The sequence below is a fragment of the Echinops telfairi genome, unplaced genomic scaffold (assembly GCF_000313985.2).
Source record: "Echinops telfairi isolate 266 unplaced genomic scaffold, ASM31398v2 ScPeMD7_18;HRSCAF=68, whole genome shotgun sequence".
Taxonomy (NCBI): Eukaryota; Metazoa; Chordata; class Mammalia; order Afrosoricida; family Tenrecidae; genus Echinops; species Echinops telfairi.
Window position 1 is genome coordinate 1273715 of NW_022103915.1, and position 17005 is coordinate 1290719.

The following is a 17005-nucleotide window of genomic DNA, read 5'->3' on the forward strand; positions in this document are numbered from 1 at the left end:
ATTAGACAAAAACAAAGCTCCAGGAACTGATGGACTACCAATTGAAATGTTTCAACAAGCTGATGAAGCACTGGAAATACTCATTCATCTACGCTAAGAAAGTTGGAAGAAGCTACTTGGCCAACTGACTAGAAAAGATCCACATTTATACCCATTCCCAAGAAAGATGACCCAACAGAACGCACACGTTCTAAAACTTTGTCATTGATATCACATGTAGGTAAAATTTTCTGAGGATCGTTCAAGGGTTGCAGCAGTACATTGGCCAGGGAGCTTCCAGAGAGTTTTTCAGGCTAGATTCAGAAGAGAGGTTGTGGAACAAGGAACAAGGAGTATTACTGCTAATGTCAGGTAGATCTTGGCTGAAAACAGAAAGATCAAAAAGTTGTTTTCTTCTGTTTCATTGACTATGCAAAGACATTCGGCTGTGTGATTCATAACAAACTATGGACAGCTTGGGAAGAAGGGGAATTTCCACTTTATTGTGCTCATTCAGAACCTGTACATGAATCAAGAGAGTGTGTGAACAGAACAAGGAAATGCTGCATGGTTTAAAATAAGGAAAGATGTGCATTTAGGTTTGTGTCCTTTCACCATATTTTGTTTATCTGTATGTGGAGCAAATAATCAGAAAAACTGGCTTACATGAAAAAGCATGCAGTAACAAAACGCCACAGGCCGACTGTGGAACAGATCATCAATTGCTCATGTGTGGGTTCAGGTTGAAGTGGAAGAAGATGAAAAGTCTGCAAAAGCCAATATACAACCTTGAGTATATTCTACCTGAATTTCGAGAAGATCTCAAGAATAGATTTGAACACCACATTGTGTTCAATTCCATCACGTTGAACACCAGTGACAGACCAGACGAGCTGCGGGATGACATCAAGAACATTATCCTCGAAGACAGCAAAAGTTCATTAGAAAGACAGGAAAGAAAATATCAAAATGGATGTCAGAAGATACTCTGGAACCTGCTCTTGAATGTAATAGTAGTAGTTGTTAGGTACCATCTAGTTGGTCCAATTCATAGCAGCCCTATGTACAACAGAAGTAAATGCCACCTGGTCTTACGCCATCCTCACAATCGTTCTTGTGTTTGAGCGCATTGCTGCAGCCACTGTGTCTATCCTTCTTTTCAAGGACCTCCCCCTTTTTCCCTGCCTTTCTACTTTGCCAAGCATGGTGTCCTTCTCCAGAGACTAATCTCTGCTGACAGCATGTCCAAAGTTCATGAGATGAAGTCTCAGCATCCTGGCCTCTAAGGAGCATTCTAGCTGTCCTTCAAGACAGATTTGTTGGTTCTTTTGGCATTCTGGGGTGCTTTCAATGTGCTTCACCAGCACTGTAATCCTACCATCGGGATTCTCCTTTGGTCTTCCTTATTCAATGTCCAACTCTCACATGCATATGAAGTGATTGAAAATACTATGTGTTGAGTCAGGGACACCTCAGTCCTCCTCTAAGCAACATCCTTGTTTTTCAACACTCTTGAGGCCTTGTGCACCAGACTTACCCAATGCAACACATATTTTGGCCTCAGTACTGCTACTTACATGAATGTTGGTGTGGATCAAAGCAAGACAAAATCCTTTACAACAGTCGTTCTCAACCTTCCTAGTGCCGTGACCCTTTAATACAGTTCCTCATGTTGTGGTGACCCCCCCAACCATAGAATTATTTTTGTTGCTACTTCATAACAGTGATTTTGCTACTGTTTTGAATCCGGCGACCCCTAAGAAAGGGCCGTTCGACCCAGAGGGGTCGTGACCCACAGGTTGAAAACTGCTGCTTTACAACCGCCATCTTTTCTCCATTCTTTATGTTACCTACTGGTCCAGTTGTAAGAATTTTTACTTTCTTTGCATTGAGTTGTAATCCGTACTGAAGGCTGTAATCCTCGATCTTCATCAGCAACTGCTTCAAGTCCTCCTCACTTTCAGCAAGCAAGAGTGTGTCTTTTGCATCTCTGCATGCCGACCAAATGTCTGTGTCTGCTATTTGGGGTTACTTACTTGTCTTTGAGGGGACACAGCCTCTCCTTTAAAATCTCCAACCTTGTTTCTAGCACCACGGTCAGATTTTCCAACCACTGTTCCTTCCTCTTTTCCATCTTTTGCATTCCCACCACTAATAATTATTAATGCATCTTAATAGCATGTTTGATCTATTTCAGACTGAAGAAGTTGGTAGAATTCTGCAATTTTTCTCACTAACTTTGGTGGTTTGTGCATGACTTTGAATAATAACTATTAATTGGACTTCTTGTAGGTCAGTACATATTATCCTGTCACAGACACCATTGAAATAGATCTTTTAATGTTCTTTTTGATGATGAATGTGGTACCATGGTAAATCATATGATTCTCTGATTCAAAATGGCAAATATTGGGCCCATTTCAGCTCACTAATGCTTGGATATTGATTTTCATGCATTCTGTTTTATTTTTGACAACTTCCAATTTTCTTAACCTATACTTCATACATTCCACATCCCTGTTTTCATGATGTTTGTAGCTGTTCCCTCTCATTTGAGTCATGCCCCATCAGCAAATGAAAGTCCAAAAAATGTCACTCCATCTATATAATTAAAGCCGACTAACCTCTGAGGAGGCATTTCTTGACTATTTTTTTAGTGCTTTCCAACTTGAAGGGCTCGTTTTCTGGCACCATAACATCCCACTGCTATTCATAAAGTTTTCAATAGCTAATCATCCAGAAAAGGACCACCTATTTCCTCTTCATAGCCTGTTCTTAGTCTAGAAATGCCACTGACCCCTGTTCACCGTGGGTGTTTCTGCTGGTATTGAGATACCAGTGGCACAGCCTCCAGCATCACAGCAACATCACAGTGCTATCTGGGTGGAGATGTGTGCATCGTATCCTTGTGGCCATGTCCCTGTGGTGTGTTTAGTGCCCATGAGCCAAAGACTGTGCTAGATTTTACGAAGTGACCATTGTACATGTTCTATTGACTGTGTTTAGTTACAGAGCAGGTCATTTGTTAAGGCACGTTTGCTATGTAACCTTTTCTTCCACCCCCACCATGACCCCATTAAAGAGCTGCTCCCCTTTTGGGGGCATTTTATTCATCATTGCCCCTGTAAATTATTCTGTATGTCTTATTATGTACCATATATTTTTCACTTCACACGCAAAAATACTAAAATTGTATCTCCCAAGAACTAGTATTGTAGTCCCCCGAGGAGCCCTGATGGCACGGTGGTTTCCAGTTGGGCTGCTAACCATAAGGTCAGCAATTCGAAGCCACCAGCCACTCGGAAGCTTTCTCCTCCTTTAAGCATCTCAGGACCCACAGGGTGGTTCGGCCTTGCCTGGGAGGGTCCACTGTGAGTCACAATTGCCTCCAAGGCAGTGATGACTTTTTTAGTGTTTTCATCTTTTTTCAAGAATAGATGATGTAAGGTGAATCCGTATTTCCATAATATTATAAGTTGTTCTACAAAAACTTCAAGTAGTAGGAAAGAAATAAAAGAAAATGTTCTCTCAGGGTGTGTCGGGCAGAGGGGACTTGGGGGAGTAAACAACGAATGTCATGTCGGAGGCGGGAGGGAGCATTAGAACTAATTGTGATAATGTATATACAATTCTTTAAGAGCAGTTTAACTATGTAAGTGTATGATATGTGAATACTATATAGAGAAAACTATTTGGGGGGCGGGAAATGACCATTGGTTACCTTGGGTGAAGGAGGAAGAATTTTTGCTAGGGGCATTGAGTTTATGTTAATGGCTGTGGAATATTTTGGAAAAGGATAATCAATGGCACTGAATTATACATGTAGAAGTTATTGAATTGGAGAGTGTTTTGCTGTGTGTATTTTTGCCACAATTAAAAGAAGTAATTACACGAATAACAATGAGTACAAGGAAGAAGAAAGTGTTCTAGAATTGATTTTGGTGATAATTGTACAACACTTCTTGATGTGAATGAATTATTGAATTGTATGACATGTGGATGAAGTGCCAATAAAACTGTAAAAAATAAAGAAAAGAAGTTCTCGCTCTCTTTTTAACACTGAGTCCCTGACTCCCTGAAGTCACGCAGTCCACGATGATCAGCTCGGCTCTGAGGAAGGACAGAGAGTACAAGCCGGGGGTGGGGTGGGGTAGGAGCCAGTGCAAAGCACACCAAAGACATTCATCTGTAGTCCTCCAGATGTACCTGCTACCACACTGAACAGCTGATTTTTATGCAAAAGTAAATAAATTTCCCTGTTCCTTTAAACTTTTGTCACAGAACAAAGGGTAATTCACAAGACTGCCCAATTGAGATGGTGTGTAATCTTGCTGTTTTACTGAAGATTAATTTTTTTATATCCATTTCCCATTATTGGGTAATGAGTTCTATTTTAGTCCCTTCTAAAATTTAAGAGCCTTTTTTGATAAGTCCATTTTAAGATTCTGAAAGACAATGTAAAAAGAAAGGATTTTATTTAGACAATTTTATAGAAGATGAATTGAACGTACATTTTCAGCTATACTAGCTCTGAATTGCTCAGCCTGACATTCTACCTACATGCCCAGTGTACATTGGAATCAATGAGGGGCTGAGAGAACATGTTTCTAGTCATTTAGTAAGTGTGGTACTTTGATTTCTTTAGGTGGCCATCAGACCCAAGAGCAAAGAATTCAGAGAAATGTAATAAATGTACCTGGAGAAAAACGCACTGAAAATGGGGTGAGTAATTAATTGTGAATGAAATGGAACTCTTTAAATTCCTTTTTAAAGTATTAATGAGTTCAGGCTAACCTTTATTTTAAAATAACTATTGTCTGGACTTGGGAATTGTCATTTCTCGTAACTATTTGGAAGCACTTTATGCCTGTAACCAGACACAGCCATGGTGTTTTGCTTCTCCTCACCTGTGGTCCATGTGCTAGAGAACCTCCCTAGGTCTTCCACAGCCAGCCCTGCCTCTAAATGGGGACTCATGGTGTGTCCCTACACAGGTGGCCTTGTGTCCGTGGGCACAGCAGTGGTTCTTCTCTGCAGCCATGCAGGGATCAATCTGCAGACCAGAAGTTCCCAAACAGATTTGGTCTACTGTGTTAGGCAGGGTTCTCTAGAGAAACAAAACCAGGACACTTATGGTAATATATCTATAAAAGGATAGGTTTATTTAGCTAAGAGAAATACAACAGAAAATTAGTCCACACAGCAATACAGAGAGCTCAGCCCACAACTCACTTTCATGGGACAGTTAATATACTGAAGGTCCTTCCAACTCACACTGGCTGCTGGCCCAAGGAATCAGGCAATAGGAAAATGAGATGTCCAGGCATAGCAGAGGCCAGTAAGGCAGCTTATCAAAGCAGGTCGTGGTGGAGCCTCACAGTGTAAGTATAGCAATATGAACAGGTGGTACGGTGTCTGGAATGATGGCAAGACAAGCGGAGTCAGCCCACAGGCAGCAGACATGGCAAGGTGGGGCAGCGCCACAGCGTGGAACAGCATGACACAGTGATGTAGTCCATGGGTTGGCTCAGCCCACAGATAGCACAGCACACAGTTGAGGCAGAGCAGCTAACTCAGGTAGTGTGCTGGTCTGATCAATAGGGAGAGAGAGGAAAGGGCCAGGCTCAAAGAGCATTTATCATTCTGGCCTCCAAAAGAGGTCATCAAACTGCAACCTGATTGACAGGCTAAACTCCACCCACATTTTCTTACTGGTGGGATGTTAGGGGGAAAAACCTACCTACCACACCAATGTACCCTTTTCAGAGAAAACAAAAGCACAAAACCCCCTGACAATAAAGATCATTTGTTCTGTAGCCTGCCATCCAATACAGTGTAACTGTCAGTTTTTGTTATCCCTGTATCCTCCGAGATCCCTCAAGGGGTAATCCCATCCACTTTGGGAAGCACTGCTCTGGACTAAGGGTTGAGCAGCAGATTTGCATCTGTACGTGTTGATATCTGGATCTTTCTGTCAGGGTTTGAAAGACAAAAGTGCGTTGTGAGCTGATGTATTGTTGAAAGTTGACTGCAGGAAGCTAGCTTCTTTCTGTGGTATAACATTGATGAGAGGTAAACTGAGGCATGGGACAAGAACAGAGGACAAAGGAGAAGTCAGAGACAGCTTTATTGTAGCAAGGAGAGAGCGTGAAAGGGAGCTCCCAGGCGAAGCCCCATGGTCTAGCACGTACCCCAGGGGAATTGCAGGCTTTGTCTGGGGTCTGGGGTTTTTAAAGGAAAGCAGGGGGAGGGGGCTCCATGCTGCAGCAGCAAGGTTTATGGCCCAGGATGTAGTTTATCAGCTCTGGCAGGTAGGCCAACCCGTTCTCAGGGAGACAGGTATTCAAGGCATTGTTTTCTGGTCTCCTCATTTCAGGGGGGCAGCTGCTGACCTCTGGGGACGTGTAGGGAAGCAGGGCCTTAACCTGCTTCAGCTCAGTCCATTCCAGCCTTTTAGTGATAAAAGGGGCATCGATAGTGATATGACTGCTTCCTGCTGGTACAGGGCAACAGAAAAGGGGGGCTATGGGCTAGAATGATAGCATTAGCTGGTAGGGGGCTGTTGAATGACAGTTAGATTGGATATATCTCTCATTCGTTCTTGAAAGAACTTAAAAAGACAGGGGGCTAAAAGTAACACCAAGCAATTTATTACTAGGGGTCCTATTAGGGGTACGACCCAGGACATAATGGGGCTTTGGAACTAGGAGGTGGTTGCTGCGTTGCCCCAGTGGTTACTTTTGATCTCTTTGGCCATGGTTTTTAACACTTTAACATTTTGCTTAATCACTCCCGACTCATTAATATATTAGCAACACTTTTTTCCCAGAAACATGCACATACCTCTCTTGTCAACAGTTAACAAGTCCAGGACTCAGCAGTTTTGAAGGGTTACCTGTGCCAGGGATGTGTAAACTGTTGCTGTAAGAAAGTGAGGGACTCCAAGGTGGAGTTCATGACCAGCTGGAGCTGTTTGTTAAAGTTCAGTGGTTAGAGCATGTTGTGTTCTGGAAATTTTTGCCACTGCTAGGGAGGAGGTAAAAGGCCCACCAGGACAGGTAGGAATACAGCCCTACAGTCTCGGGGGACAAAACTAGTTTGTTTGTTGTTTTTTTATATCATTTTATTGGGGGTTCGTACAATTCTTATCACAATCCATCCATACACCCATTGTGTCAAGCACATTTGTACATTTGTTGCCATCATCATTCTCAAAACATTTGCTTTCTACTTGAGCCCTTAATATCAGCTCCTCATTTTCCCGCCTCCCTCCCTGATCCCCCCTCCCTCATGAACCCTTGATAATTTATAAATTATTGTTATTTTGTCATATCTTACGCTGTCCGCCATCTCCCTTCACCCACTTTTCTGTTCTCTATCCCCCAGGGAGGAGGTTATATGTAGATCCTTGTAATTGGTTCCCCCTTTCTACCCCACCTTCCGTCCACCTTCCAGGTATCGTCACTCTCACCAGGCATCCTGAAGGGTTCATCTGTCCTGGATTCCCTGTGTTTCCAGTTCCTATCTGTACCAGTGTTCATCCTCTGGTCTAGCCAGATTTGTGAGGTAGAATTGGGATCATGATAGTGGGGGGGGGCGGGGAAGCATTTAAGAACTAGAGGAAAATTGTGTTTTATTGTTGCTACTCTGCAGCCTGACTGACTCTTCTCCTCCCCACGACCCAGCAGTAAGGGGTGTCCAGTTGCCTACAAATGGGCTTTGGGTCTCCACTCTGCACTCGCCCTCATTTACAATGATATGATTGTTTTGTTCTTTCATGCCTGATACCTGATCCCTTTGACACCTCATGGTCACACAGGCTGGTGTACTTCTTCCATGTGGGCTCTGTTGCTTCCGAGCTAGATGGCCGCTTATTTATCTTCAAGCCTTTAAGACCTCAGACACTATATATTTTGATAGCCCAGCACCATCAGCTTTTTTCACCACATTTGCTTATGCACACATTTGTCTTCAGGGATTGTGTTGGGAAAGTGTGCACAATGGAATGCCAATGTAATAGAACAAAGTTTTCTTGCATTGAGTAAGTACTTGAGTGGAGTCCAATGTCCATCTGCTGCCTTAATACTAAACCTATAAATAGATGCATGTATATCTATTTACCCACAATCTTATATAAATATATTTACATATGTGCATGCCTATATTTAGACCTCTATAAATACCCTTTGTCTCCTAGTTCTTTCCTCTATTTTCTTTTACTTTCCTCTTGTCCCACTATCATGCTCAGCCTTCATTTGGGTTTCAATAATTTCTTTCGGTTACATTGCCCTTGCTGAATCCCTACCAGGCCTCTAACACCCACCTTGATACTAATTTTGGATCACTTGTTGCTCCCTTGTCCCTGGGTTGGTCAACACCACCTCCTTACCGTCACTTCCCCTCCTCCCTTGTCCCCCAGGAACCATCCGTCCTGTTGTTTTCTCCTCCAGACTGTTCATCCAGCCTATCTTATTTAGATAGATTTGCAGAGATAATAATATGCACCAAAAAACAAGGCATAGCAAGACAAAGAGACAAAAGCGAACAATAACAACAACAACAAAAAACCAATGGCCCATAAAAGAACAAATTATAAGAAAAAGAAAAAAATTTAAAAGAAAGAAAAACCTGTAAATAGATCGAGGTCTGATTGGCAAAACTAGTTTTCACCTTTTACAGCCATTCTCACTCTGCTTGTCTGTACCTGGTAAGTTGCATGACTATGGCAACTGGGAGACAGGGGTGTGCTGTAGAGCTATTAACATTATAACAGCACTTTGTACTATCACTGCAGGGAGGCTAGAGAGACCAAGATAGATTAGGAAGTCCTGCTGTGGAAAAATGTACACATTTAGTTAAAGTTCTATTGTACCAAAATTTACACAGTTCCCTTGCATTAAAAGAATTGTTTGGGGTTAGAGAAAATCTGAGTATTAACAGTTACATTATGTCTGCAAATTCCATGCAGAGAAAAGCCATCTCCATTTTGATTTGTGAAGTAACAGACTAGCTGTGGCTGGATATGGGCAGTGACAAGGAGGGGATGAGAAAGGGGTGAGACTGTTTTAGGCTGCAGGCAACCATGTCTGCTCTGTCACTTCCCCATGTTGCTGGGGAACTACCAGCTTGATGTTTTTCACATTTCTCACACTATAATCCTTCTCTTACAATGAACACATTCACTTCTTTCCCATCAGCTTCTCGGTAAACAGCTCTCTGTAAACTTTCAAGTTTCTTTCACACTCTGGCACAGCCAGACATTCTATAATAAGTTCTGACTATTTGCACTTTACTCTGACCTTCTGAAACTTACTGTCTCCATCTAAACTTAAGCAATCACTGAATGTGAGAATTGTATTAACTGTTAGTAAAGGATTAAAGGTCCCCTGGGAGGCACCTTTGCTGCATCACGTAAAGGCTGCTGAAACCACCCACAGGGAGTTTAATGGCTTAGCTATAAGGGAGAAATTGGGGGTCTAATGTCAGAAAAATCCACAAAGCCAAGAAAGCAAATTATTTGCTCCGCCGAAGTTGGTGGTTGGAGATTTTTATGACCTGCATTTATCTAGAGTTAAGCCCTGAGTGGTGGGGGTGAGGCACAGGCCTCCATAGATAAGAGTGGGTAAGATAGGTGTGCCTTGGAGAGAGAGAGAAGTTAAAGGAGTTGGGCCGTGTTTGCCTTAGAACTGTTTTAGGAGTGGTTTCAGGTAAAGGCAAATGAATGCTGACAAGCTGGGTTAAGGGGGATGGTGAAATGGTGTCATTTATAATTAGAGAAAAAGGTGGGGTGACTAAAGGGACGACCATCAATTCCCATAACTGAGACTGGGGGAGGGAAGTTGGGCCCGAGAGGAGGGGAGGGATAAAAAGGCAGTTCCCGAGTTCACCAAAAAGGAAACAGGCTTACCTGCTGCCTTGGTTGTTACTCTGGGCACGGCAGGGCTCGCCGGAGTTGCTGAGCCAGTGTCGGCTTCAGTCATCCTCGGTTGCCAGACCCATAGGGCCAACGGCAGGTCGGAGTCTGAAGTGACTGACTCTCCACAGCCAGTCACCGAGGGGCAGTTCCTTCTCCAGTGGCCCCATTCACCACACACCGAGCAAGGCTTGCTGGGCGGTCGGAGTTGCGGGCAATGTTTGAAGCAGGATTCAGGCAGCAGGTGATACTTCCTGGGGGCTTCTGACCCTTCCCTCCTGCCAGCCTCAGGGCAGTGATCAAGGCTTGGACTTGCTAATTAGCTTTCTGGAGAGCCTGGGATTCGGTGCCACTTCTGCCTGCTCCTCCCGGGCATTAAAATTTTAAATGCCATGTTTACTAGGTCACGGCTAGGTGTCTGAGGGCCATTCTCAGCCTTTTAGTTTAAATATTACGTCAAGTGAGCTCGTAAGCTTGAGTAAGGTATCAGAACTCTTTAATAAAGGTAGTAGGGTCCTGCTTGGCTGCTTCTTTTTTTAAAATTTTTTAGCTGCTTCTTATGACAGCAATTGTGGGGCTTGGGAGGCAGGTGTTGCCTCAGAGGAAGTGGAGTAGGGAGGGAGCGGGAAGGGGGTGGTGAGAGAGACTCCAGGAGTCCAAAGGGTCCGGCTCTGGGGAGGGGGCGGGTATCGGAGGCACAGTCACCTCAGTCTTTAGGAGTTGTGGGGGTAGTGGAGGGAGGTGATGGGGAGGGGTACCCAGAATATGGAGGAGGCTCTACTGGGGGCACAGGCAAGAAGTTTGGAGAAAGACAAGAGGAGATATATTGTCAGGGGCCTGATTAAGATAGTGTTTGGCTAAGAGAACTTGAGCAGGGGGACAGGTAGTAGAGAGGGATGGGAGCGAAGAAAGAAAAAGACTTGAATATATGGGATTTCTGACCACTTGTGACTTCGCTGACAAAAATTGTCGAGGTCGTTAAGGATGTTAAAATCAAAAGTGCCATTTTCTGGCTAACACGACTTATTTTCTAATTGGTATTGAGGCCAAACTTGATTACAGAAAAAGACCAGTTGTTTTGGACGGAGATCAGGCGTCAAACCCAATTCAGTAAGGTTAGTCAGTAGGCACCCCAAAGGACTGCCCTTAGGGGGCTTAGACCGGGGGCTCCCCATGGTGTCTCAAACTCCAGGGGGTACAGACAGAGGAGAAGGGCATCCCCTGGTCCCCGTTTGCACCCATCAGTCAGAAAGCGGTCCGGTAACCCAGAGGGCGTTCTGATCAGAGATAGGAACCTGGGGGAGAGTTCTGGACTCTCTGGAACAGGAAGGTTCCCTGGTGCAGGCCTGCAGCTTTGTTCCAGCAGACAGGGACCTTGGATCAGAGAGACACAATGGTAGCCGAGGAGGAGGAGAGAGGCCTGGCTTTGTGGCCGGTTAAATGGAGGTCCGTCAGAAGCCTTTGTTCAGGATGAGGAAAGTAGAAAAGTTTTAGAGTAGTTCTGGGAGTAGGCACCGCAGAGCCGCAAACACAAAACACACGAACAGGTAGAAAAAGCTCAGACACACCCTTTGCCCATTAGTCCAGTCAGAAGGCGCAGTGACTGCCAGACCCAGTGCCAGGAGTCCAGTTATTGGCAGAAAGTCCAGAAAGTAGACACAAAGACAAAGGGCTGGGGGCCACATGGGACAAGATGGACAAAATAAACTGTCCTTATCATCACACCCCTTTCGGGGAAAGGCAGTTATTTACAGCTCCTCTTAGTACTAGGGTAGAAGTATAAACCCCTTCTGTGGCACCAAAAAAAAACGGGGACCCTATGATGTTCTCATATGAGTTTGCTGGTCCTCAGTGTCTGGAAAGACAAACAAGACAAATGAGACAGAGCTAACATACACAGAGAGATACTAACCAGAAATCACCTGTCCAGGCGGGCTCGAGAGGAGAGGAGGGGCGGGCTACATCCCAGCCGAAGTAGGGCTGGGATGGCATTGAGCCCCTTGCCCCTGCCCCTCCCAGGTTTTGGCTCCAAATGAGAGGTAAACTGAGGCACAGGATGAGAACAAAGTCAGGACAAAGTAGGTGAAGTCAGAGATGGCTTTATTGTAGCAAGGAGAGGGCGTGAAAGGCGAAGCCCCATGGTATGGCAAGTCGCCCAGGGGAATTGCAGGCTTCGTCTGGGGTCTGGGGTTTTTAAAGGAAAGCAGAGGGAGGGGGCTCTGTGCTGCAGCAGCAAGGTTTATAGCCCAGGATGTAGTTTATCAGCTCTGGCAGGTAGGCTAACCCGTTCTCAGGGAGACAGGCATTCCAGGCATTGTTTTCTGGTCTCCTCATTTCAGGGGGGCAGCTGCTGACCTCTGGGATGTGCAGGGAAGCAGGACCCTAACCTGCTTCAGCTCAGTCCAATCAAATGAGACTAGCTAAACATTGATGAGAGAGAGGTGAGGCAGATGAGTGAAGAAGAGGGGTTCTTTTGGAAGTGTCTGTATGTTTTTAAAAAACAAGAAGATAGGAATATTTCCACAACTGTCTTTTCTGGAAATTTTAGTGATAATTTTTCCAAATAATTTTAAGACTAGAGAATTAGCTGGTTTCCTTTGCTGTCATTGCCACCTACTAGAGATGTAGCCTTGTAGTTCATTTTCTTTTTTCTTTTTTTAAATCATTTTATTGGGGGCTTATACAACTCTTATCACAATTCATACATCAGTTGTGTAAAGCACATTTGTACATTTGTTGCCCTCATCATTCTCAAAACATTTGTGGTTCATTTTCTAATCCATGCTAGGCTGAGTTCCAGACTGGCAAAGAACAGGAGTCTGGAATGTGAAGGACAGGACCACCACCCCACCTGCCCCGACACTGGCTTCAGAGCCTTTAATCCAACAGGACTTGAGCAAGTTCTTTCTCCTCAGCACTTCCCAACTTTTTGTCATTGAATTGCTAGTCCAGCTCTATTATCCATTTGTGACTTGAAATGATAGATCTGTGCTTGTTTGTACTGTCAACATTTACCAATACTCTGGGCTTTCTTGTTTATAAGGTGAGGATATGAGCCCCACACACACCCTTTTCTACACCTTACCTTCCCACTTTCTGCCTTCCAGCTCTTTTACAAAGGGGGAGGGAGACAAGGAGGAGACCAAAGCAGTTGCCAATGAGTTGATTCCAACCCAAGGTGACCCTCTGAGTGTTGTGTGCTTGGGAGCCGGAGCCAAGCTGCACTGCACAGCTTGTCAGCAGCAAGTAGTGTGCTGGGCCTTTCTCTGCAGGCACTTCTGGATGGGTCTGAGCCACCAGCCTTTCACCCAGCAGCCAACAGGTTCCATGTAAGTCTGTCAGAAGCATGAAGATCTGTTTGAGTTCTAAGATTTGCCATGACTTGAACTTCAGGGAAGGTGGAGTAATGGTGTTGAGCAGGCTGTGTTGAGGTGGCGACACATGTACAATGTAGGGCAGGGGCTTGGAAGGAGAGGGTTCCAGTGGGATAATAAAATGAATCTACCTGTTTTGATGTGATTAGGCCTGTAATCTTTTCTTCCTGATGAAGTTTCTTGTTAACATGGACAGTGTACACATTTCAAGATCAACAAAACTAAGACTTGAAATAGAAGTGAAGCATGTTTGTAGCCTTTCTATAGGCTTATAATTAGGGGGAGGCATGAGGCCTAGTGCAGAGCTACACTTTGTACTGAAAGCAGGACATCAAAGACACCACTGTGTGATGGCACACACACCTACCTTTTAAGTTTAATAATACATTATCTTTGTCAAGCATTTTATTGTCTACAAAGCACTTTTACATGCATTTTACAGTTAATGAGATGTTAGAAACACCTTACCCCCCAAAATGTTTTAGTGTGTACCTGGCTGTGGAACATTTATCATGGTGAGCCTTGTGGGCTACAGCAGCTAGGGACAGAGGAGGCGCACTTGTGAAGGAAGGAGGTCATGTCAGTTGGAAGAGAAAGGCAGGTGCCAGGGTAGTGTGATTCATCTTGAGGCTGGGGGCCCTTAGTCCACATTCTGGTTTGGCAAATTAATTTATTCTCTTTTTTTCTTAATCATTTTATTGGGGGCTCATACAATTCTTATCACAATCCATACATACATCCATTGTGTCCAGCACATTTATACATTTGTTGCTATCATCATTCTCAAAACATTTGCCTTCTGCTTCAGCCCTTAATATCAGCTCCTCGAGACCCCCTTGCGGAGGGGTCTGTGGGGAGGAGATTAGCCAGTCAGGATGCGATGTAACAATGATGAGAAATACAACCTTCCTCTAGTTCCTAAAGGTTTCCTCCCCGCTCCCACTACCATGACTCGAATTCTATCTTGCAAGACTGGCTAGACCAGAGGAGGTACACTGGTACAGATAGGAACTGAAAATACAGGGAATCCAGGATGGATGAGCCCTATAGGACCAGTGGTGTGAGTGGCAAAACAGGGAGGGTAAAGGGAGAATGGGTAGGAAAGAGGGAACCGATTACATGGAACTGTGTGTGACCTCCTCCCTGGGGGACAGACAACCGAAAAGTGGGTGAAGGGAGAAGTCGGACAGGGCAAGATATGACAAAATACCCATTTATAAACTATCAAGGACTCATGTGGGAGAGGGGAGCGGGGAGGGAGGGGAAAAATGAGGACCTAATGTCGGGGGTTTAAATGGAGAGAAAATGTTTTGAGAAATGATGTACAAATACGCTTTACACAATTGATGTGTGTATGGATTGGGATAACAGTTGTATGAGCCCCTAATAGAATGTTTAAAAAAAAAAAAAAAAAAAATGTCAAGGAAGTATGAAAAAAAAAAAAAAAAATATCAGCTCCTCATTTTCCCCCCTCCCTCCCTCATGCCCCCTCCCTCATGAACCCTTGATAATTTATAAATTATTGTCATTTTGTCATATCTTACACTGTCAGACATCTCCCTTCACCCACTTTTCTGTTATCCATCCGCCAGGGGGAGGTTATATGTAGATCCTTGTAATCGGTTCCCCCTTTCTACCGCACTCTCCCTTCACCCTCCAGGTATTGCCACTCTCACCACTGGTCCTGAAGGGGTCATCTGTCCTGGATTCCCTGTTTCCAGTCCCCATCTGTACCAGTGTACATCCTCTGGTCTAGCCAGACTTGCAAGGTAGAATTTATTCTCTTGATGCAGTCAGACTTCAAAAAGTTTGTGGGAAAATTTTCCACGAACTTTTTGAAGCCCCTTGTACACCTATGTCATGTACACATGATGCTTACTCATAGCAGCCCTATGGGACAAGGTAGAACTGCTCCTGTCGAATTCCGAGTCTGTAAATCTTTAAGGGAGGAGAAAGCCTCATCGTTTTTCCCTTGGAGTGACTGGTGGTTTCGAACTCCTGACCTTGTGGTTAGTAGCCCAACACAAACCCTCAGCACCACCAGGGCACTTTCATCAGGGATCCCCAAGTCCGCTCTTAAGGTCAGTCATTGGCTTGGGGACTCCAAGGACTTACCATGCAGTAAACGGCACAGGGAGGGGCCGTATTTTACCTCTTCTAGCTTCCCTATTGCCACGAGGCAGAGGTCAGACATGCCTCCACCCTCCACCCTTCTTTAGCAGTTCTGACACCAACTGTTCCTCCCACTCCACTCTGCATCTGTTTACATCCGGAACAGTGAAGGTACAGTCATTAGTCTACAGCAACACCTCTCCTGAGCCATAGTCAAGTCTCTCATCCTTAGCCTCCGCGCCACATGGTCCTTTGGCCTCTGCAGACCAAGAAGCCTGCCTCCTGCTCTGCCTCACAGTCCCATCATCTTGATGCTGTGCCTTGTCCTGTCTCATGGTGTCCTTGCCTCAGCCTCTGGTCTCAGCCTGGCTCCTTTATTCTGTCCGATAGTCTCCGTTGCAGTCTCTGATTCCTCTGGTCTCAGCCTTTGCCACTTCAGAGGTCTTTTCTTGTGATAATCCTAAATTTATCTCTCTCCAAATGGCTCTTTCAACAGACTATACCCTAAGGAAACAAAGGGTGTGACTGTGAGTTGGTTCACACTCTCTAATAAATTAAGAGACTTTATCCCACTTTAATCCTGTCTATTAGTATAGCAGAAAACTCCCTCCAAAATGGTATGATAGCCACAGGCATCAAGTTCAGAATTATAATACATTTCTTAAGGAATTATGGCTAGAAAACCATATTACTAGACTGTATTTCAGGGCATACAGTTGTACTAATGCCTGTGATCTATTACAGTAAATGGACACAAAGTTAAACCAAGCAAAGGGAAAAGCAAGCTTCCCAAGTCCTCTCGCAGCAGACTCACACAGGACAGACTACCTTCCTCCAGCAAGTTCTGACATTCATGTGAAATATTATCCATCAGGGACCTCACTAGCCTAGGGGTTTTCCTGGGAGCTGGCCACGTGGTCCAAAATTTCTCTTCCTGGCATGGTCCAAAATTTCAGACTCCCAGAGAAGAGCCAGAAGTTCAGCATAAGCCACATGGTTTTTGCAAGTTTAGGAAATGGTGAAAATTTTCCTGAAGTCAAAGTTCCTGGTCATTGACAAGGGTCCACTTGCAAACAGGCCTTTCCAAAGCCATCCCTCAGACCCATGGAAACTTGCTTCTGTATAATACCACGTCCTGGAAGCACCTTTTTCTTGCTTTTTCAGCTAACCAGTCTAAGAATCCAAATCTGTTTCTGTTACGGAAGTGGGCTAACCCGAATGAAGGCCGAACATGATAGTGAGACAAGAGGAAAGTAAAAGGAACTAGAGGAAAAAACTAGGAGGCAAAAGGAATTTATAGAGCTCTAAATACAAGCATCTATATAGGTAGATATATTTTTCTATAATGATAGGGAAATAGATTTATATGTGTTAAGTATTAAGGTAGCAGATGGACATTGGGCCTCTACTTAAGTACTCCCTCAATGTAAAAACACTTTGTTCTTTGTTGTTGTTTTTACCTTTTTTTCATCATTTTATTAGGGGCTCATATAACTCTTATCTCAATCCATACATACATCAATTGTGTAAAGCTCATTTGTACATTCATTGCCCTCATCATTCTCAAAACATTTCCTCTCCACTTAAGCCCCCGGCATTAGGTCCTCATTTTTCCCCTCCCTCCCCG

General features: G+C 44.3%; 1 protein-coding gene across 3 annotated transcripts in view; it reads left to right on the top strand.

Annotated features, from left to right (window-relative positions):
- Window positions 1-17005, top strand: part of PPP1R13B (protein phosphatase 1 regulatory subunit 13B) — a 62607-nt gene that overhangs the window by 23913 nt on the left and 21689 nt on the right. For all 3 annotated transcript variants that reach the window (XM_045287673.1, XM_004698821.2, XM_045287674.1), the window contains exon 3: window positions 4625-4701. In XM_045287673.1, coding sequence (XP_045143608.1) covers window positions 4625-4701 — 77 coding nt within the window. The remainder of the gene's footprint in view (window positions 1-4624; window positions 4702-17005) is intronic.